At 53.0% G+C, this 16698-nt stretch overlaps 4 protein-coding genes across 4 annotated transcripts; 3 read left to right on the top strand and 1 right to left on the bottom strand.

Annotated features, from left to right (window-relative positions):
* Positions 1–805: 805 nt before the first annotated feature.
* On the top strand, positions 806–3777 carry PG994_001342 (uncharacterized protein; the record flags this gene model as incomplete). The annotated part of the gene is made up of 2 exons (XM_066852751.1): positions 806–941; positions 971–3777. 2 exons carry the CDS (start codon positions 806–808, stop codon positions 3775–3777), a joined length of 2943 nt encoding a protein of 980 aa, XP_066720892.1.
* Positions 3778–5685: 1908 nt separating this feature from the next.
* PG994_001341 (Endothiapepsin) lies at positions 5686–7164 on the top strand (the record flags this gene model as incomplete). Its single annotated transcript, XM_066852750.1, has 2 exons — positions 5686–6056; positions 6138–7164. 2 exons carry the CDS (start codon positions 5686–5688, stop codon positions 7162–7164), a joined length of 1398 nt encoding a protein of 465 aa, XP_066720891.1.
* A 1507-nt stretch (positions 7165–8671) lies between these two features.
* Positions 8672–9416, bottom strand: PG994_001340 (uncharacterized protein; the record flags this gene model as incomplete). Its single annotated transcript, XM_066852749.1, has 3 exons — positions 8672–9083; positions 9163–9252; positions 9355–9416. 3 exons carry the CDS (start codon positions 9414–9416, stop codon positions 8672–8674), a joined length of 564 nt encoding a protein of 187 aa, XP_066720890.1.
* Positions 9417–13672: 4256 nt separating this feature from the next.
* On the top strand, positions 13673–16527 carry PG994_001339 (uncharacterized protein; the record flags this gene model as incomplete). The annotated part of the gene is made up of 2 exons (XM_066852748.1): positions 13673–14406; positions 14496–16527. The coding sequence occupies 2 exons, from the start codon at positions 13673–13675 to the stop codon at positions 16525–16527; spliced, it is 2766 nt and encodes a 921-aa protein (XP_066720889.1).
* Between the last annotated feature and the right edge of the window lie 171 nt (positions 16528–16698).

Genomic DNA, 16698 nt, shown 5'->3' with positions numbered 1-16698 from the left:
TTGTTCATGCGCATGTCAGATTCCGGCGATCTTTGCAATGTGTCTTCAGTCTAGGATGATATACCTATACTTTGGGTTGTGAGATGAAGCTCAATAATGAAATGTCGATCGTTCCGCCCAGTCAAACCGGTATTGTGGGTTGCTTAGGTAGGTAGGTACTTGTGATGTACGTAAATCTGTGCAGCTGTGCGTATTTGTGTAATAAAGCCATTGCCCTTGGCGTGAGTGCAGCAGATGCTTCCAGCTCACTTGAAATCGAGGACATTCTAATCAAATGATACCTGTTCCAAAGTCCAATCGTCCACGGATGCATTAAACGAGTAGGTTAGAGGTGCAGCGGGAAGCAGGCCAGAAGTGCAGGCGTCGAATCAAAGGGCCAGTTGTACCCCCCTGCTGGAAATGCACCAATCAGCGACGGAATTGTGTCCCGAGTAGGGGTCTCTCAGTCCTGACTTGCTCCCACCTTACCATTAGCTGTCCTCTTCTGACGGCATCGCAGAAGCTTTGGTAAATGTGAATAATTAGTTGGTGGGGGATTGCATAGCTGTCCAGAATTAAGTAAAGCATTACCTACCACTTACTACATCCTTCTATTCACACCGTCTGGCAAGAGGACAGATTCCTTACGACGACAGGTTCTGGGCGTTTATTGATCAAGACGTCCCACAGCCCGCTTTGAGTGGATTTCCTGGCTCTTCTCTTTCCCTCTCTGTTGTATTTCCTGTCTTGCTCCAATCCGTTAGCACGAAGCTGGTTTCGCAATATTTTAGCAGGCGACACATTCGCCGTCAGCATCGCCCACAACATGGTGAAACTACTATCACCACGCAGCCTTGTGCTCTGCGTGGTCTTGCTGTTTTCAACAAATGTCTCTGCCATAGCTGCCGTTCTCGGTGTCGACCTGGGAACGGAATACATCAAAGCCGCGCTGGTCAAGCCCGGTATCCCCTCGAAATCGTCCTCACCAAAGACTCCAGAAGAAAGGAAACCTCCGCCGTCGCCTTTAAGCCCTTCCAGAATGCCCCCAAGTCTGGTGCATACCCCGAACGCGCCTATGGCTCCGATGCCATGGCCCTCTCGGCTCGTTTCCCAAGCGACGTCTACCCCAACCTGAAGACCCTCCTGGGCTTGCCCGCCGACGATGCCCTGGTGTCAGAATACCTTGCCAGGCACCCTGCCCTGCAACTAGAGAAGCACAAGAACCGGGGCACTGTCGCTTTCAAGAGCAAGGTTTTCAGCGCTGAGGAAGAGGCCTGGATGGTCGAGGAACTGCTAGCTATGGAGCTTCAGAGCATCCAGCGCAACGCCGAGGGCCTTGCTGGATCCGATACCCTTGTTCGCTCTGCCGTCATCACCGTACCCCCTTTCTACACCGTCGAGGAGAAGCGCGCAGTCCAGATGGCTGCCGAGCTGGTCGGTCTCAAGGTCCTGTCGCTCATTAGCGATGGCATGGCGGTCGGTCTCAACTACGCCACCAGCAGACAGTTCCCCAATGTCAACGAAGGCGCAAAGCCCAAGTACCACATGGTGTTCGACATGGGTGCCGGCTCGGCCAAGGCCACTGTCTTGAAGTTCCAGTCCCGCACTGTTAAGGACGTCGGCAAGTTCAACAAGACTGTCCAAGAAGTCCAGGTCATGGGCAATGGATGGGACAGGACTCTGGGTGGTGATGCTCTCAACTATCTCATTCTGGATGACATGGTCTTGCAGTTTGTTGAAAGCCCTGCTGCCAAGAAGGCGTCGGTTACCATTGAAAGTGTCCAAAAACACGGTCGGGCTACGGCCAAGCTCCTGAAGGAAGCTGAGAAACTGCGACACATCCTTAGTGCCAACACGGAGAGCCGAGGCAGCTTCGAGGGTCTGTACGAGGACATCGATTTCAAATACAAGATCACCCGCGCAGACTTCGAGAAGATGGCTGAAGCTCACGCCACAAGAGTCGGCGCTGCGGTTCAGAAGGCTTTGGACGCTGCTGAGCTGAGTATCTCCCAGCTGGACTCCATCATCCTTCACGGAGGTGCTTCACGTACACCCTTCGTCCAGAAGGCGCTTGAGAAGATTGCTGGTAACGACAAGCTCCGTAGCAACGTCAACTCGGATGAGGCCGCTGTCTTTGGAGCTGGCTTCCGAGCTGCTGACCTTAGCCCCAGCTTCCGCGTCAAGGAGATCAAGATTTCAGATGCCGCGGGCTACACTGCCGGCATGAAGTGGACCAGCCCTCAGGGCAAGGCCCAGCAGCAGCGCCTGTGGACCGAGAGATCTATCTTGGGTGCTACGCCAAAGGAAGTCACCTTCACAAACCATGAGGACTTGACCGTCAAATTCTACCAGCAAATCCCCTCTGCCGATGGTGCTGTGGATAAGGAGACTAAGACTTTCACTACTAAGAACCTCACTGCAACCGTGGCACAACTTGTGGAGAAGAATGGCTGCAAGAACGAGGACATCCAGTTCAAGGTTAAAGTACAGCTGCGAAGCGAGGATGGCGAAGTTGATGTAGTGAAGGCCTCTGTCGAGTGCGAAGCCGAGGACTCTGACAAGGAGGGCTCTGTTATGGATGGCGTCAAGAACCTCTTTGGGTTCGGCAAGAAGGACCAGCAGCCATTGAAAGATGGCGAGGAAAGCCCTGAAGATGCGGAGACTGCATCCACCACCGCCTCTACGGATACCGCCACTACTTCTTCGATCGAGTCCAGCACCACCACATCAACCGAAACCAGCTCTGCCTCTGGTGAGGCCACAGATGCGGCCAAGCCCAAGAAGACCCAGCTCGTTGTTGTTCCTGTCGAATTTGAGCTTGAGAAGGCTGGAGTACCCGAGCTCACCAAGACCGAATTCAGCTCCACGAAGGCCCGCATCAAGGCTTTCGAGATGTCAGACAAGTCGCGTCGCGCTCGTGAGGAGTCTCTCAACCAGCTCGAGGCCTTCACCTACAGAGTCCGCGATCTTCTGGAGAGCGAGTCCTTTGTTGCCACCTCTACAAAGAAAGAGCGCGCATCTCTGGAGAAGAAGGCCGGCGAGGTTAGCGAATGGCTCTACGAAGATGGTGCCGACGCCACTCGTGACGAACTCAAATCGCGCCTCAAGGGACTCAAAGATCTGGTGACACCCGTTGAGAAGCGAATCAAGGAGAAGACTGAGCGACCGGAACTCGTCAAGTCACTTCGCGGTACCCTCAACCAGACGTCCACTTTCATCGAGACCATTCAGAAGCAGATTGCCGAGGCCGAGGCCTGGTCCTCATCTGCCTCTGCTAGTGCTGCTACCGCGATATCTGACGAGACATCATCCGTCACTGCTGCGCCTTCCAAGGGCTCTGACGACTTTGATGACCTCGAGGATGACGCCACTACATCCACAACCACTGCTGCTACTCCCGAGGACCGTGGTCCAGTCCCAGTCTTGTATACCCTGGATGACTTGAAAGAGATAACAGAGCTTTCCAAGTCCACTCTCGACTGGCTGGAGAAGAAGCTGGCTGAGCAGGCCAAACTCCCCGAGACTGCCGACCCAGTCATCACCGTGGACGAGATCTCCAAGAAGGCCAAGAAGCTTGAGCAGGTCGGCATGCAACTGGCCATGAAGGCGGTCAAGAACTTCGACGGCAAGGGAGGGAAGAAGTCCAAGAAGGCCGGCAAGTCCAAGACTGGCACAGCCGCCAACTCGGAGCAGACGATAAATGCCGCCGAGATCGAGGAGATGATCCAGAAGATGGCAGCAGAGCAGGCACAGAAGGACAAGGAAAAGGAGAACAAGCCCAAGCACGACGAGCTGTAATACAGTAGAACAAACCGCTATAGACTTTTACGAACACAATTTTAGATGCATTCATCCACAGACAGACAGATTTCTCTCTCATAGGTACTTGGCATATTCGGGTAGTAACTGAGCTAGCCTAAGGTTGCTCCGTTCGTTCTGTTTCTCGGTGATTTGTGCCCCTGAAGGACCAATGCCAAGGTTGTACCTAAACAGGCCGAGCCTCCAGATTGAGGTAACCAGAGGTGAGTGGGACTGCCGCTGTACCACTAGGCCTTTTTGGTACACAACGGGTAAACAACTGTCGCACAGAAAAAGCCTACTCGTTGAACTAACTTGCTGTTTGTCACGCCAAGGACCAAGTATTGTGCCCATCGATTAATCGGACCAATTGGCGGTGGGCGGTGAGACGGGCTAGGACGGCGACATATGCTATGCTAATGCAGTGAACCTGAGTAGAGGTGCGTAGGTTGGGATTGCCCTTGGTGTCAAACGACGTGGCTAGCCGTTGACGATTTCCTGTTCGAGTTGATGCTCTTGGGACGGGTGGACGGGGCGGGCTGACGGACGGGCACGCACGTAAATACGGTATTTGTAATGGGAGTGCCACCCGGCACTCGGGCCATGTTCTTCTTCTCGGCGTCCTTGATTTGCCGTGGGTACGCAAGGAAACTCAGTAAGTAGCACCGGCTCAAGGCCAGTATCTAGATAGTGGCAAGATTCACCTGTTCCTTACCACACTACACAAGGACTATACAATATAGGGGGCCTTGCTTGATGCTCAACGTAGCAGAGTTAGTTGGCTTCTGTGGACGTATGACATGATTTGCTGTGACAACTGTATTCACTCTGACTAACCCCTCTTCTGCCACTCGGCAAGCGAGAACCAACATGTACGCAACGATGACAGAATGGGTATCGTTGTTATTGTCGCCTTTGTTGATATTTGATACAACCAAGCTGTGTCTGCATGGTGGCACGAGGGTCGGTGAGAGGTACATAATGTAGGTACTGCTCGCCTGTTAGCCTTTCTTTATTCGATATCATGTCCAACGTTGATGGTGCTTGTATCTCCCTACTGCACAGCTACCAAACACGGGTTGATGTTCATTTTAAAGTACATGTTGTAAGCACCTAAACTGGTTGAGCCATGTTCGTCTAAGCCGATCCCGCATGCAGGTTGCAAACTGGGTCTCTGATGTTTGATGGTCCTCACCCTGGATCTAGCAGGCTGCCCAACGGCTATAACAGACAAAGGGGCAAACGCCAAATGTCACGAGAGCGAATGCTGTGGACAGAGCTGCCAGGCTGCAGAGGCACATTAGTTAATCTATGTATGCCACGCAGTGTACCACCCGATTGCCCTGAATGAATGGTATTCAAATAGGTAGGTCGGTGGGACGGGATGGAAGGGCGATGGCATGATGGGAGCCGTACCTGCTTTGAAAGAGCACCTGTAGCCGTGCTACTTCGGTGTTTGTTGCTCCTTCCTCCTAGGTACTTGAGCTATTCGAGGCTTCTTTCCATCTTGATTTTGAATTCTGACCGGCTTCTGAATCGTTGCACGACATCTGCCCAGCCCACCTTTATTTCCGCCCAACACTCCCCTCCAATCCTGTTTGATGCGAGGCACCGACTTGGCAAACGATTCACAGCATTTCCTCTCTATTTGTCTAGGCCCTCATTCCCCTTTGGTCCGACATCTGAATACTCCAAGATCACTGGTTTGAGACACTATAAGAGAGAGAGACCCTTTGTCAATCCAACCTCTCTCGTTTGCCCTTTCCTCTGACAAGTCGGGCACATCTGGAGCTCTCACTTCAATATTTACATACATACTTCACACCCTCCTCACCCCAGTCAGTTCTTTCCTCACTTTCAACCAACCTCATCACTCACAGTTCCAGTCCAAACACCAGACAGACCACCATGGCAGGCTTCACACATGTCTGCCTGGTGGCAGCCATGTGGCTGACCATCTTCTCCGCCCTCGTTGCCTCTGTCCCTGTCGCCGGTGACTCTACCTTCTCTGCCTCTGTCCTCTCCAGCCTCAAGCGCCGCGGTCACGTCGATCCTCGTGTTCAGTACATGCGTACCTTGGCCAAGTACAACATCCCCGTCCCTGAGAAGCTGAGGAAGATCGCAACCTCCAAGATGGCCAAGGCCTCGGCCAAGGACACCTCCCCCTATAGCAACCCGGCCATCGCTGAAGAGGATGATTTGTACTTCATCGCCCCTGTCGGTATCGGATCTCCTCCACAGGTCCTCTACATGGACTTTGATACGGGATCCTCAGACTCGTGAGTGACGGCTTACTCTACTCCCCGTACTTGTCCGCTAGTAGGGCCACGGTTGCTAACGAATGTCATCTCTCTGTCTAGCTGGGTATTCTCGACCGACACTGCTACTAGTGAGGTCCAAGGCCAATCCCTCTGGGATCCACGCAAGTCTTCCACGGCGGAACTAGTCCCCAACACCACCTGGCAGATCATCTACGGAGACTTCTCTAGTTCGTCGGGCATAGTCTACAAGGACACTCTTACTCTCGGCGGCGTCGTCATCAACAACATGACTATCGAGTCTGCCCAGGAGGTCTCGGACGAGTTCTCCAAGGAATTCAAAATGTCGGGGCTCCTGGGGCTTGCCTGGCCTAGCATTGCTGAAACCACGCCCGTACAGGACGTCCTCCTCCAATACTTGGGAGAAGTCTTAAAAACCCCGCTCTTCACTGCCGACTTGAGGCACAACAGTGACAAAGGCTCATACAACTTTGGATACATCGACCATAGCCTCCATGGCTCAGAAATCCAGTACATCGACATCGACAACAGCGAAGGCTTTTGGGGCGTCCAAATGACGGGCTACGCAATTTCCGGCCAAGACGTCCGGTATGAGTTCTCCACTCCCAAGTCGGTCATCGTGGACACGGGCACGACTCTTCTCTACGCCCCTGATTCTGCAGTCGAAGATTACTTCAGAGCTGTACCTAGTGCCAACTTCTCTGAAGATGCCTATGGCTACATTCTCCCTTGCAACGCGACACCGCCGGACTTCATCTGGGAGATCGGTGACGCAACAGGTGAACGCATCGTCGGCCGTGTCCCCGGCGGCTACATTGCGTACCAGTCGCTCAGTGATATCATCGGAGAGGATGAACCAATTGAGCCTTGGATGGACGGGCAGTGCTACGCTGGCCTGCAGAGCTTGGGTGGGTTCTCAACTCCCGAGGGCATACTCGGCGATATCTGGTTGAAGGCAGGCTTCAGTGTGTTCGATGTGGGCAACAAGAAGTACGGAAGTGCACCCAAGCCTCTGGATGCTACCAACAGGAAGCTGGGCCACTACCGCCAGACAAGATTTCCTTCTCACGCAAGAAGAAGATTATGGTGTAGGCTACTAGGGGGGTGAGAAGCTTCATCATTGGTGACGGACTTGGTGAGATACGCTCGAGTCTAATACTGGAGTGAGACGATTTGCTTAGACGATCACGGTTTGATCATTGATTGTAATTTTCTGGAGGAATTTGGCCGGATCAACTCGGTCGGCCCGTTGAAGGAATAATAAGACACCATTTGCGATGTTTTGCAAATTGTACCTTTTAGTTGCCATGCCTTGTGATTGATTACTTACACGCGGTCTCGCAAACTGAGGTGCTCATAATTGCCGCGGTTCGTGAAGATGAGCATGTGCCCCGTGAAGTCGGATATATTTCATGGCATCGAATCAGACCGGTCCTGGGCCACTGGAGAGCACACTATCCTATACTTCGACTCCCCTTTCACATGTAGGTACGCGTTACCCCGGGAAAGTTTGTTTATTGACGGATACCGTTTCAGACTTCAGATAAAGTATGGACAGGCCATATTCGTATAGGAACCACACTGACCCGTTTGAAACAAAAATAGTAAGGAAATACTTATGTACAGTAGACATATGCTGCAACTGGGCTACTATTATACTCTTAAAACGATGAGAGGTATTGGCGACGCATGAAATACCTATACCGGGGAACAAACTTTCAGGGGTAGAGTGTACATAGACAACCATTTCATAGACTTTGACGTAGTTTGTTTTGTTGTATTGTATCCAGGAAAATGTATTGGAAGCTTCTCTCTCCTGTGCTCTTTAACCAGTATTTACAATGAACCCAGTTGAGTGTGGGATGATCCGTAATTCTCCCATGTATGCGACAGCATGCCACCAAATAATGACATGCTGTGCTATAAAATGATGAATGCGTCCAGTAGTATCGCCAACGCCGCGGCATTCTCCTCATTCCCAGGAAAGCCTTCGTTCTATCGTACTTGGGGTAACCATCGACGGGCCGATTCACCTGTCCGGTTACCACGGGAACCTGCTAACCGTACTCCTCCATCCCCCCACCCCACTCCCCTCCCCCCGTTGAATATTGTGTAATGCGTTACATACAGCTCATGCTCCTGTGCCCGAAGTCGTGTTCATTCAAAAAAGCGGGCAGGCATTGGAGAGTTGGCCGTCGCTTGAATGAATCGTGTCGTGAATGGAAGATTGTCGAGGGAATATTATATGAACGATGAGACGCCGTAAAAACGTCACGGGTGACCAAAAGGATCGTCTCTCTCTAGTTAAACGAGGGTATATGTTTGTTTGTGTGTGACGAGCAGCCAATGCTGTCGAGTGCGCTCGCCATGTTGATGCCAAAAATCGAAAAAGTCATGTTCGTTCGTAAGAAGCCACTTATCTGTGTCTCGTATCCAGTTGTGTAGCTGATGTTCGGTAAATAACGAGGGAGTCTGTTGCCACGTCGTCCAGCAAAGTCCGATGAGCATCCGCCGTGGGGAGTGAGAACATCGCAGGACAGCAACGGAAAGGTAGCACAGCTTGTGCAGCAACAAGCAGAAGTCGACGCTTTGAAGGGGCAGACGAACAAAGCAGATTAAGAATCGCGGTCACCATCTTTATAAACAAGAACCATGTCAGTAAAACTTTGCGTCGCAAGACCGTTGCTGCCATAGTGATGGGATTGGGGGAAGGCGAATGCTGTGGAGGGATCAACGAGCTCGTATTCACCTTCACTGGCTGTGGGAGTCGGCGGCATGGCCCCTCCATGCGCTGGTGCTTGCTGGGGCTGTTTGGCCGTACCTGGTCTGGAGGTACCCATGGATCTCTGGGCGGCCAAGTCCTTGTCGGCGGCGGCGACGGCGTTTGCGGCCGCCCGTCGCTGGCTCCCTGGTGCCGCTGTTGCTGCTTGGCCTGATCCGCTGCTTCGCTTCAGGCGATCCTCCATCTCTTTGATGCGCTTCTCGAGAGCCTCAAGCTCCGACGTGTGGGTGGTGACCTTCTCCTTTCTATTGGTTGCACCTAAGTTAGCTAGCGTTTCTTATCGTTGCCAAGGGCAGGCGCTGCCGTTGAGCTCAGAAAACGGACCTCTTGTTGAGTTGCTCGTCTAAGTCGGCCACGCTGTTCTCGATCCGGAAGATGTCCATAAGCTCTGCGCTAAAGGAGCGGGCAATTGTGCTGTGTAAAGGCGTAGGCTGTTAGTCTCTTGTCCGCTCAATTTGTGCTGTCGCAGCCCGAGGTCCGCGATGCATGAGCGGCAGGGCAGGAGGCGTAACTCACGATTGAGGACGGCGGCCATTGGGCTGCCAGTCGCGGTCGAGTTCCTCGTCGGTGGGGTTCATGGTGACGTGATCCGGCATAGTGGTAATTTTGATGTGTCGGTTGTAAATAATAAGGGATCCAAGAAAGCCGCTGTTGGCACTACTGGATCAAAGAATGTTGCGTATTGGCGGCTGTAATGAAACTGTCCGTCTGTGTACCGGTCGGGGGTCGTGAGAAGCCCGAGTTATATGTGTGTATGTGTATGTTGAGTTGTATGTATTGTATTGGATTGGCCACAAGGGAGAAAGAAGGAGAGAGCGCGCAGGACGGGTGTAGAGCGAACTGGAAGAAGGGGTCCACGGGGGGAAGGAATTGGCGGTTGATATGTATCGCTGACCCTGACCAACCTTGGTAGGAGCAGGAGGAAAAGGATGGACGGCAGTTGTCCAATCACGTCGCAGGCGCAAGCAGATGACTATGCTGACTGGGGGGTGTGGATGTGCGAGTGGCAGGACCAGCAGGACCAGCAGGACCAGCAGGACCAGGAAAGGGGGGCATCAGGCGAATTAATTGGCGGACCAGTTCAACATTGAATTATGTGGAACTCGAGCGACTCGACCAAATTTCAGGCAAGAACCGTCTGAAACAATGAACAAGCCTCTCAGCTTTGCCCGGAGAATGCAATGGACGGTCAGGTCGTGCCGAAATCTGAATGCTGTAACAAAGAATATGCTGGCTGCTGGTTGCTTGTTTTTGTTGATGATGATGCTGGACGGTTACGGGGGTTGATGGGGAGAGGCTGCAGGACGGTGTGGTGTGTCTTGTCTTTCTGTCTAATGTACGTATGTCTCTTCCACTCAAGTCTGTTCTTTTCCTTTTCCTCAATGGGCACACACAGGTCCTGTCTCAACTGAGAACAGACATTGAGAACAGGCACTCTACTTGCTCTACAGCACTACATGCATGTTACATACTTCCAATTGCGTGTACCATTAAACAAAGTTGCGCTCCTTAGGGCGTTGCATCAGATGTTTATCAATCTGTCCGTCCGCCGGTCCCGCCTAGGAGTATTCTCGTCCGATCTATACGCTTAAGGTCTCGTTTTCCTTCTTTGTTGGATCGAACCAAGAGAGCCTCCCTGGTCAACTGTATCAAATGTCTTATTTAATAATAAACCTGGCCAGTGTAGATCTACACCAGGCTAATATGCTGGAGAGTGCTGTACCACTATTGAGGCACAGTACTTACATAGTACAATTGCTATGTAGAGGTGGATGATCGCGGTGGAGCAGGGGGGTAAAGTAATACATGCAGCAGTGCATGTCCGCCCGCAACGCCATTCACACCCGACTGCTGCAGCATCAATACACAATGCACACCAAAAGGTGCCAAAGCTGAGGGTGCTAGGCTGGCTAGGCAACTCAAGCGAGACACTTGCATCTCACTAACCACTGCTAAAACATTCGGAAAAGAAGGGTCCAAGACTGCAACCAAACGTTCATCATCGTAGCGTGCCAATGGAATAACCGCCGGCCGGCCGCCCAAACCCTGGATGAACGAGCTGAATCAAATGGAATCTTCTTCTCTCGAGCCTGACTCGGAGGCGGGCTCATGCTGGGCTCAGGGAAACTTTTACACTCCAGCCGGCCTGCTGTAGCTTAAATGGACTTCCATGCCAGCCGAAAGTCAATATGCATCAACGACGGTGTTGTGTGTTTTGGGTATTGCAAATACGTTGATCGTCATCCTTCCTCACTCCAAATGCCACGCCGCTCGAAACAAAGGTTTGCATCCCATGGATCGATGATTTGACGTGCAAGCAACTATTGCCCTCAGCCTGTCCCGTTGCGGACTTGTGAAATGAAGGTCGTTTCCTGTTCCTCTCGGTCTTCCCAATGCTTCTATTTTACTTCTTGCAGACCTTGTCGAACTAGGGGGCTACGGGGCATATTAGCGGTGGGGCAGGAAGTTATATCGAAGGGGATCGACTGCAGCATTAGGTAGTGCATGTCAGAAGTTAGAACATGCTGCACGCCTGAAAGAAAAAGTCGGCGGGGAGGGTAACAAAGGCCTGGATCCTGAAGGCGCGCATAAACCGCATGAGGCCGGCTTTAATTGCACTCGTCCCTTCTCTGCCGCCCGTGTAAATTGCTACATGCAAAGCTTGCCCTTGCAGTTACATAGTTTGTTACACTGCCTGCCCGAATCCGATGTTTAACGTTCAACACGATACCTGCATAACATACTCGGTGCCTTATCCATGATATTTTGATCCCCCTATTTCCCATTCTCTCGGCGTGGCTGAATCGCGAACCACATCCACCTTCTGCTTCTGACGGTTGATTACACGAGATCCATCAACAATCTCCCCCAACCGTGCGATGGTGCCGACCTATCCAGACCCAGAAGATCATCGTCATGATTTTAAGCATCACGATGCCTGCTCGCCCATATGATAATATTCGCACCGCAACTTGACGTTGCATCGGACACTGGCCGGTTCGTGGGAACGAGATTGCGGAAGACGTGCATCAGACCAGCAGGTGAGCTGGGCTGGAGGGGGCTTCCCACAGAGGCTTCTGGTCAACTGCCATCAGGCATCGAGGCATGTGCGCACCCTACACGCGATCACACACACCCCTCTTGCAACCACACACACGGGGTTGATGACATCAATAACTGGTGAGTATCGTTCGGAGAAATCTCAGCGCGTTTCGATGTCTATATTGTGTACACGTTTTCGTAACAGCCACTGCATAACTTGCAGCCGTAGCAACCCGCATCGCTCGATTTACACCCCGACTATAATTACTTGCCCCTATTGCATTTCGTATATAGGTCATGATGGTTGCTTCTCATGGGGGTCCCATTTCGAACGATTCCAACGATTATCTGAACCTGTTTCAGTATACTCTGCACCCAAGGAAGGTCCTTAATTACCTACTTTACCATTTCAGCCGCCGCCTAGCCCGTGATCCTCCCAAATGATGTCTTGATCGTTTGCTAGGATGCGAGCTAGGATCAGCCCGCACCACCCTAGGCCTTCGCTACGTACTTCCAAATTCCAGCGCTGCGTGACTCGATAAGCTTCAGGGTATCCTCATCCTTTGCTAAGATACCAAAGTCAACTCCCGCATGACGAGTCAATGAGAGTTGGTAATCTGGTTAGACCGCCTACGTTGAAATATCCTCATTATTGAGGTCAACGACTATGGACGAACCCTCCGAGTACGACGCGGCGTAAAGTTTACATGTCCGGCGACCCCGTATCCGGTTGTGAGGAAGCCACGCACATTCGATATATCCATCTACTTGTCTTGCCCTGGTTTGTCTCGAATATGCTCGTCTTTGCAGCGGACGCGCTACCAAGCATCAGCAGCCATGATGATGCTTCTTCATGCAGGGTCTCGCGATTACCTTTGGAGATGTACGAACCTGCGGCTTATACCTGTTCTTCGTGTGAAGGTTGTTGTGTCTAGGGAAATCATTCTTACATAAATACAATTTGGAATGATATCATATCACCGGACCCTCGTAATGCAGACCCACATTCCCCCAGAAGGATCTTTATATTACTGATATGGTCATTTATGTAAGTGCTGCCGTCTCGGAGTGACGCTGCAGCTTCGGCGTTAAGGACAAGATACTGGGTCTTTTCTACGTTGGCTGCGCTATCATGCTGTTGAATTACTTCCATAGACAGGTTGACGACACAATTGATATAAAGATACCAGCTTTGAGCATGAAGCTATCTTGGACATCAAGTCCCCCTCCCCCCAATACTCTCAAAAGAGTGCTTTGGAGAGATTATGTACCTGGTGGAATTGGCAAATCAAGCTATCTAATCGAGTCAAGCCACCATGACCATACCTACCCAAAACTTAGAGAGGCTGGTGGGCTCTTCAAGCAGACCGACAAGCCGCCTGCAGGGCCCCTCAATCCTGCTGAACACCAACCACGGGCACCCACTCTACACTCAACACCACCCAATCTACCCCGTCCATATCCTTTCCACTCTACATTCAAACTCAGGCATCACGTGACTTCTAGACAGTCGCTGCAATAGCAAGCAAGAAGCCATCGCCAACGAATCCATCGCCAGCGGGCTCATATGTCGCATTGTTCCCTTGCGACTCATCGGCGCAGTCTTAATCGACCTTAAAAAACATAATTTCATCTTTTAGTATGTCATTCTGATGGAGTTGAGCGCCCCGCGCCGCGAAATCCACCCTCAGCCTCGTCTTCTAACCGTGTCACCCATCAGATCCTGGCGCCGATTCACCCTCTCACGCGACGCGAAGGTCCCCTCGACCACGGCCGAGGCGGATACTGAGGCATGAATTCGACGGCATTCACAAACCTCGAGTCGCTATTTTTATTCAAATTGCTGCGTAAATACGGCCTTGCCGACGACGTTTTCAATCGCATTTCGGATGAGCTCAAGAATAATAATTTAATATGCGAGCAAGAACGCTATGCTGCTGGGAGGCTGGGCCCCGAGTCTCTCCAGGAGCATGCGCTTCAGCTCATCCGGGATGAGATGCCACAGGCTGCTTCGGTACCGCCCGGTGGACAAAACGCGACCGCAAATGGGAATGCGACGGGAAACACGGGCAGCCTGTCGCCGACGGCTAAGAAGCGCAAGCTATCGAGCCCTCCACTGCCGACACTCAAGGATGCCCGCGAACAAGCCGACAGCGTCGTACCGGTACTGCTCGCAGTACTACACGAACGGTACAAGCAGCAAATGATTAGGGAAATCCGCGAGGACGAGGATAAGATCTTGAACTTGCAGCGCGAGGTCGCGGAGCTGGAGAAGAAAGAGAGCGCCAGAGCCGTTGCCCAACAGCCCCAGCAGCCCCAGCAGCCCCAGCAGCCCGTGCAACCAGAGCGCAAGGTTGCTGCAACGAACGGAACACCTGCGCCCTCTGCTGAAGAGCCCAGAACCGCCAAACCTTTCAGACCGAATGGCCAGATTACTCAGACACCGATTCCAGTGCCAACACCGCCACAATCACAACAACATAACGTTGCCGTCAACAAGCCGGCGACCCCGGCACCGGTCTCACAGTCTCCGCTGCCTCAAGATCGGAGGGCTGTACAGCCAGCCCCGCCTACGCTCCCCGTCTAATGTGCGGCCCCCGAGTGAAGTGAGGCAGACTACTCCTGTCAGCAGACCTAGTGATCCCCCGAGACCGCCCAGCGCAGCATCTTCTGGCCTCCAACACCCCCAAGCCGCTCAAGCATATGGGCTCCCGCAGCCCTCTGCTTCACCGCAACCACACTTTCCTGAAGGAGAGCCTGCAACGTCCTGAGAGCTTGCCTAGGACCCAGACTCCGGGACACCGGCCAAGGCCTTCTCCCCAACCACAAACCCCGAGTACTCTACAGTGGGAGCCTCCATATAGACCTCAGCACCAGACTCCAGTCCCGTCGCCTCGGCCACCTTACACTCCCCAGCAGAACGTAAGACAGCCTGCCTATCCTAACCAGGCACAAGCTGGGCACCCCCCACAACAGCAACAACAACAACAACACCAATACCCACCGAATTATGTTGCAAACCGGCAGGCTCCTCAGCCAGTGACCCAACCACCTCAACCCGCCCGGACTCCCACTCCTGGTACAACACAAGCTCCTCAATCTGTGCTGGTGCCCCCGCAACATGCTGGCCAGCTTCCGCCATCTTTGGGTTCATTACCCCTGAATGCAACTCCGGATGGGTCTGGACAGCCGCCGCCGCCGCAGCACCGTCCTGCACCAGTTATCTCTACGACTGGTCCTCCTACTTCGGCGGCTCCGGCTCCGGCACCACACTTTCCTCAAGCACAACCTGCGTACCAATACCCAGCTCAGCAGGCAGTTCGGCCTCCGCCGGTGGTCCAAGTCTCGACCCCAGTTCGTGCTCCAAGTGTAATTTTGCCAACGAGCCAACGCCCTTCGGTACCAAGTCAGCCACAACCGCCGCCCAGACAATATCAACCACTCGCACCGCCGGCACCCTCAACTCCGATACCGCAACAGACGGACACATCCGCAAAACCTCGCGGTCCTCCTTATCCTGGCCATCTTTCAGGCCGCACAGAGCAGGCTCAGGCTCAACATCAGACTCCGGGGCAGACCAAAGCTCCGTTGGTGCTATCCACTTCACAGACGCCATCGGCTGTACATACACCTGTTCATACACCATCCGGATCTCAGCTGATGTCACATGTGATCCGAGGTCATGGCACCAAGTGGACTTCAACACCAACTCCCGCAACCCCTCGCATGGAGATGACAGGGTATTTTGATGTACCGAGCCCAAGCTATGAGCCACTTAGCCCGCCCACTCAACATGCTCAACTACCCAAGGCTTCCTCGCAGCATTCTGGGAAGAAGGACCCTCGGAATGGGATGCAAAAGATTGACACAGCAGCGACAAGGCCAAAGAGCAGGCTTTCGCAAAGCGCACAGATTCCACAGGACACTACAGACGGTCATGATACCCCGGCCCGGGCTATTAAGAATGAGGAAGCAACCCCGAAAGCGTTCGACGACATGGGTGGCGAGGGCGGAATGTTGATCCCGAGGAGCACCAAACGCAAGCGAGAGGAGACTCCGGAGGAAGTGGTGTCTTCAGAACCACCTACGCATGTATTATGGACTCGTGCGTTTCACAGAGTTAGTGCCCAAGCTCTGGAACAGGTTACGAGTCACAAGCATGCGAACATGTTCGCTGGTCCGGTCAAGGTCAGGGATGCCCCTAACTACAGCGAAATTGTGCTACAGCCAATGGATTTGAAAAAGATCCGCGCAGCTATACACCAAGGTCAGAGACATGCACAGAACATCGAGAAGACACAGCCGGATATTGAACCGAGCGCTATGAACGTTTGGCTGCCGGCTACGGCGGACCTGATCCCACCGCGCGGAATCATCAACATTGCGCAGCTGGAGCGTGAGCTGGTGCACATGTTCGCGAATGCGACCATGTACGCGCCGGACCCCGACCGCGGCTTCGGCCCCGGGTTTGTTAAGAAGCGGGGCGAGGACGATTCGGACGATGAGGAGGGCGTGCTCGGGTACGAGGTGGACGAGAACGGGATCGTTAAGCAGACGCGCAACATGTTTATGGAAGTGGACAAGCTGCTGGGCGACCTGCGCAGCGAGGTCGAGCGCAACGCGCAGCCGGCCGGCATCCCGCCCTGAGCCGTAGTGTGAGCATGGTGGGCGGCGAGGCTACGGCGGGGAAGGAGGACGACGAGCAGGCGGGCGACGATGCGCCCAGTGTCGCCAAGAGGCGACGGGTCAGGGGTTAAGTTAAATAAGGGGGACAAGACAAGATAAGATGTTTGAAATCGCACGAGATAAATGCATCAT

This window comes from Apiospora phragmitis, assembly GCF_038363925.1.
Source record: "Apiospora phragmitis strain CBS 135458 chromosome Unknown utg000002l:1.0-5516284.0:1.0-5523493.0, whole genome shotgun sequence".
Taxonomy (NCBI): domain Eukaryota; kingdom Fungi; phylum Ascomycota; class Sordariomycetes; order Amphisphaeriales; family Apiosporaceae; genus Apiospora; species Apiospora phragmitis.
The sequence above is the reverse complement of the archived record's forward strand: the minus strand, read 5'-3'. Positions and strand labels throughout refer to the sequence as shown.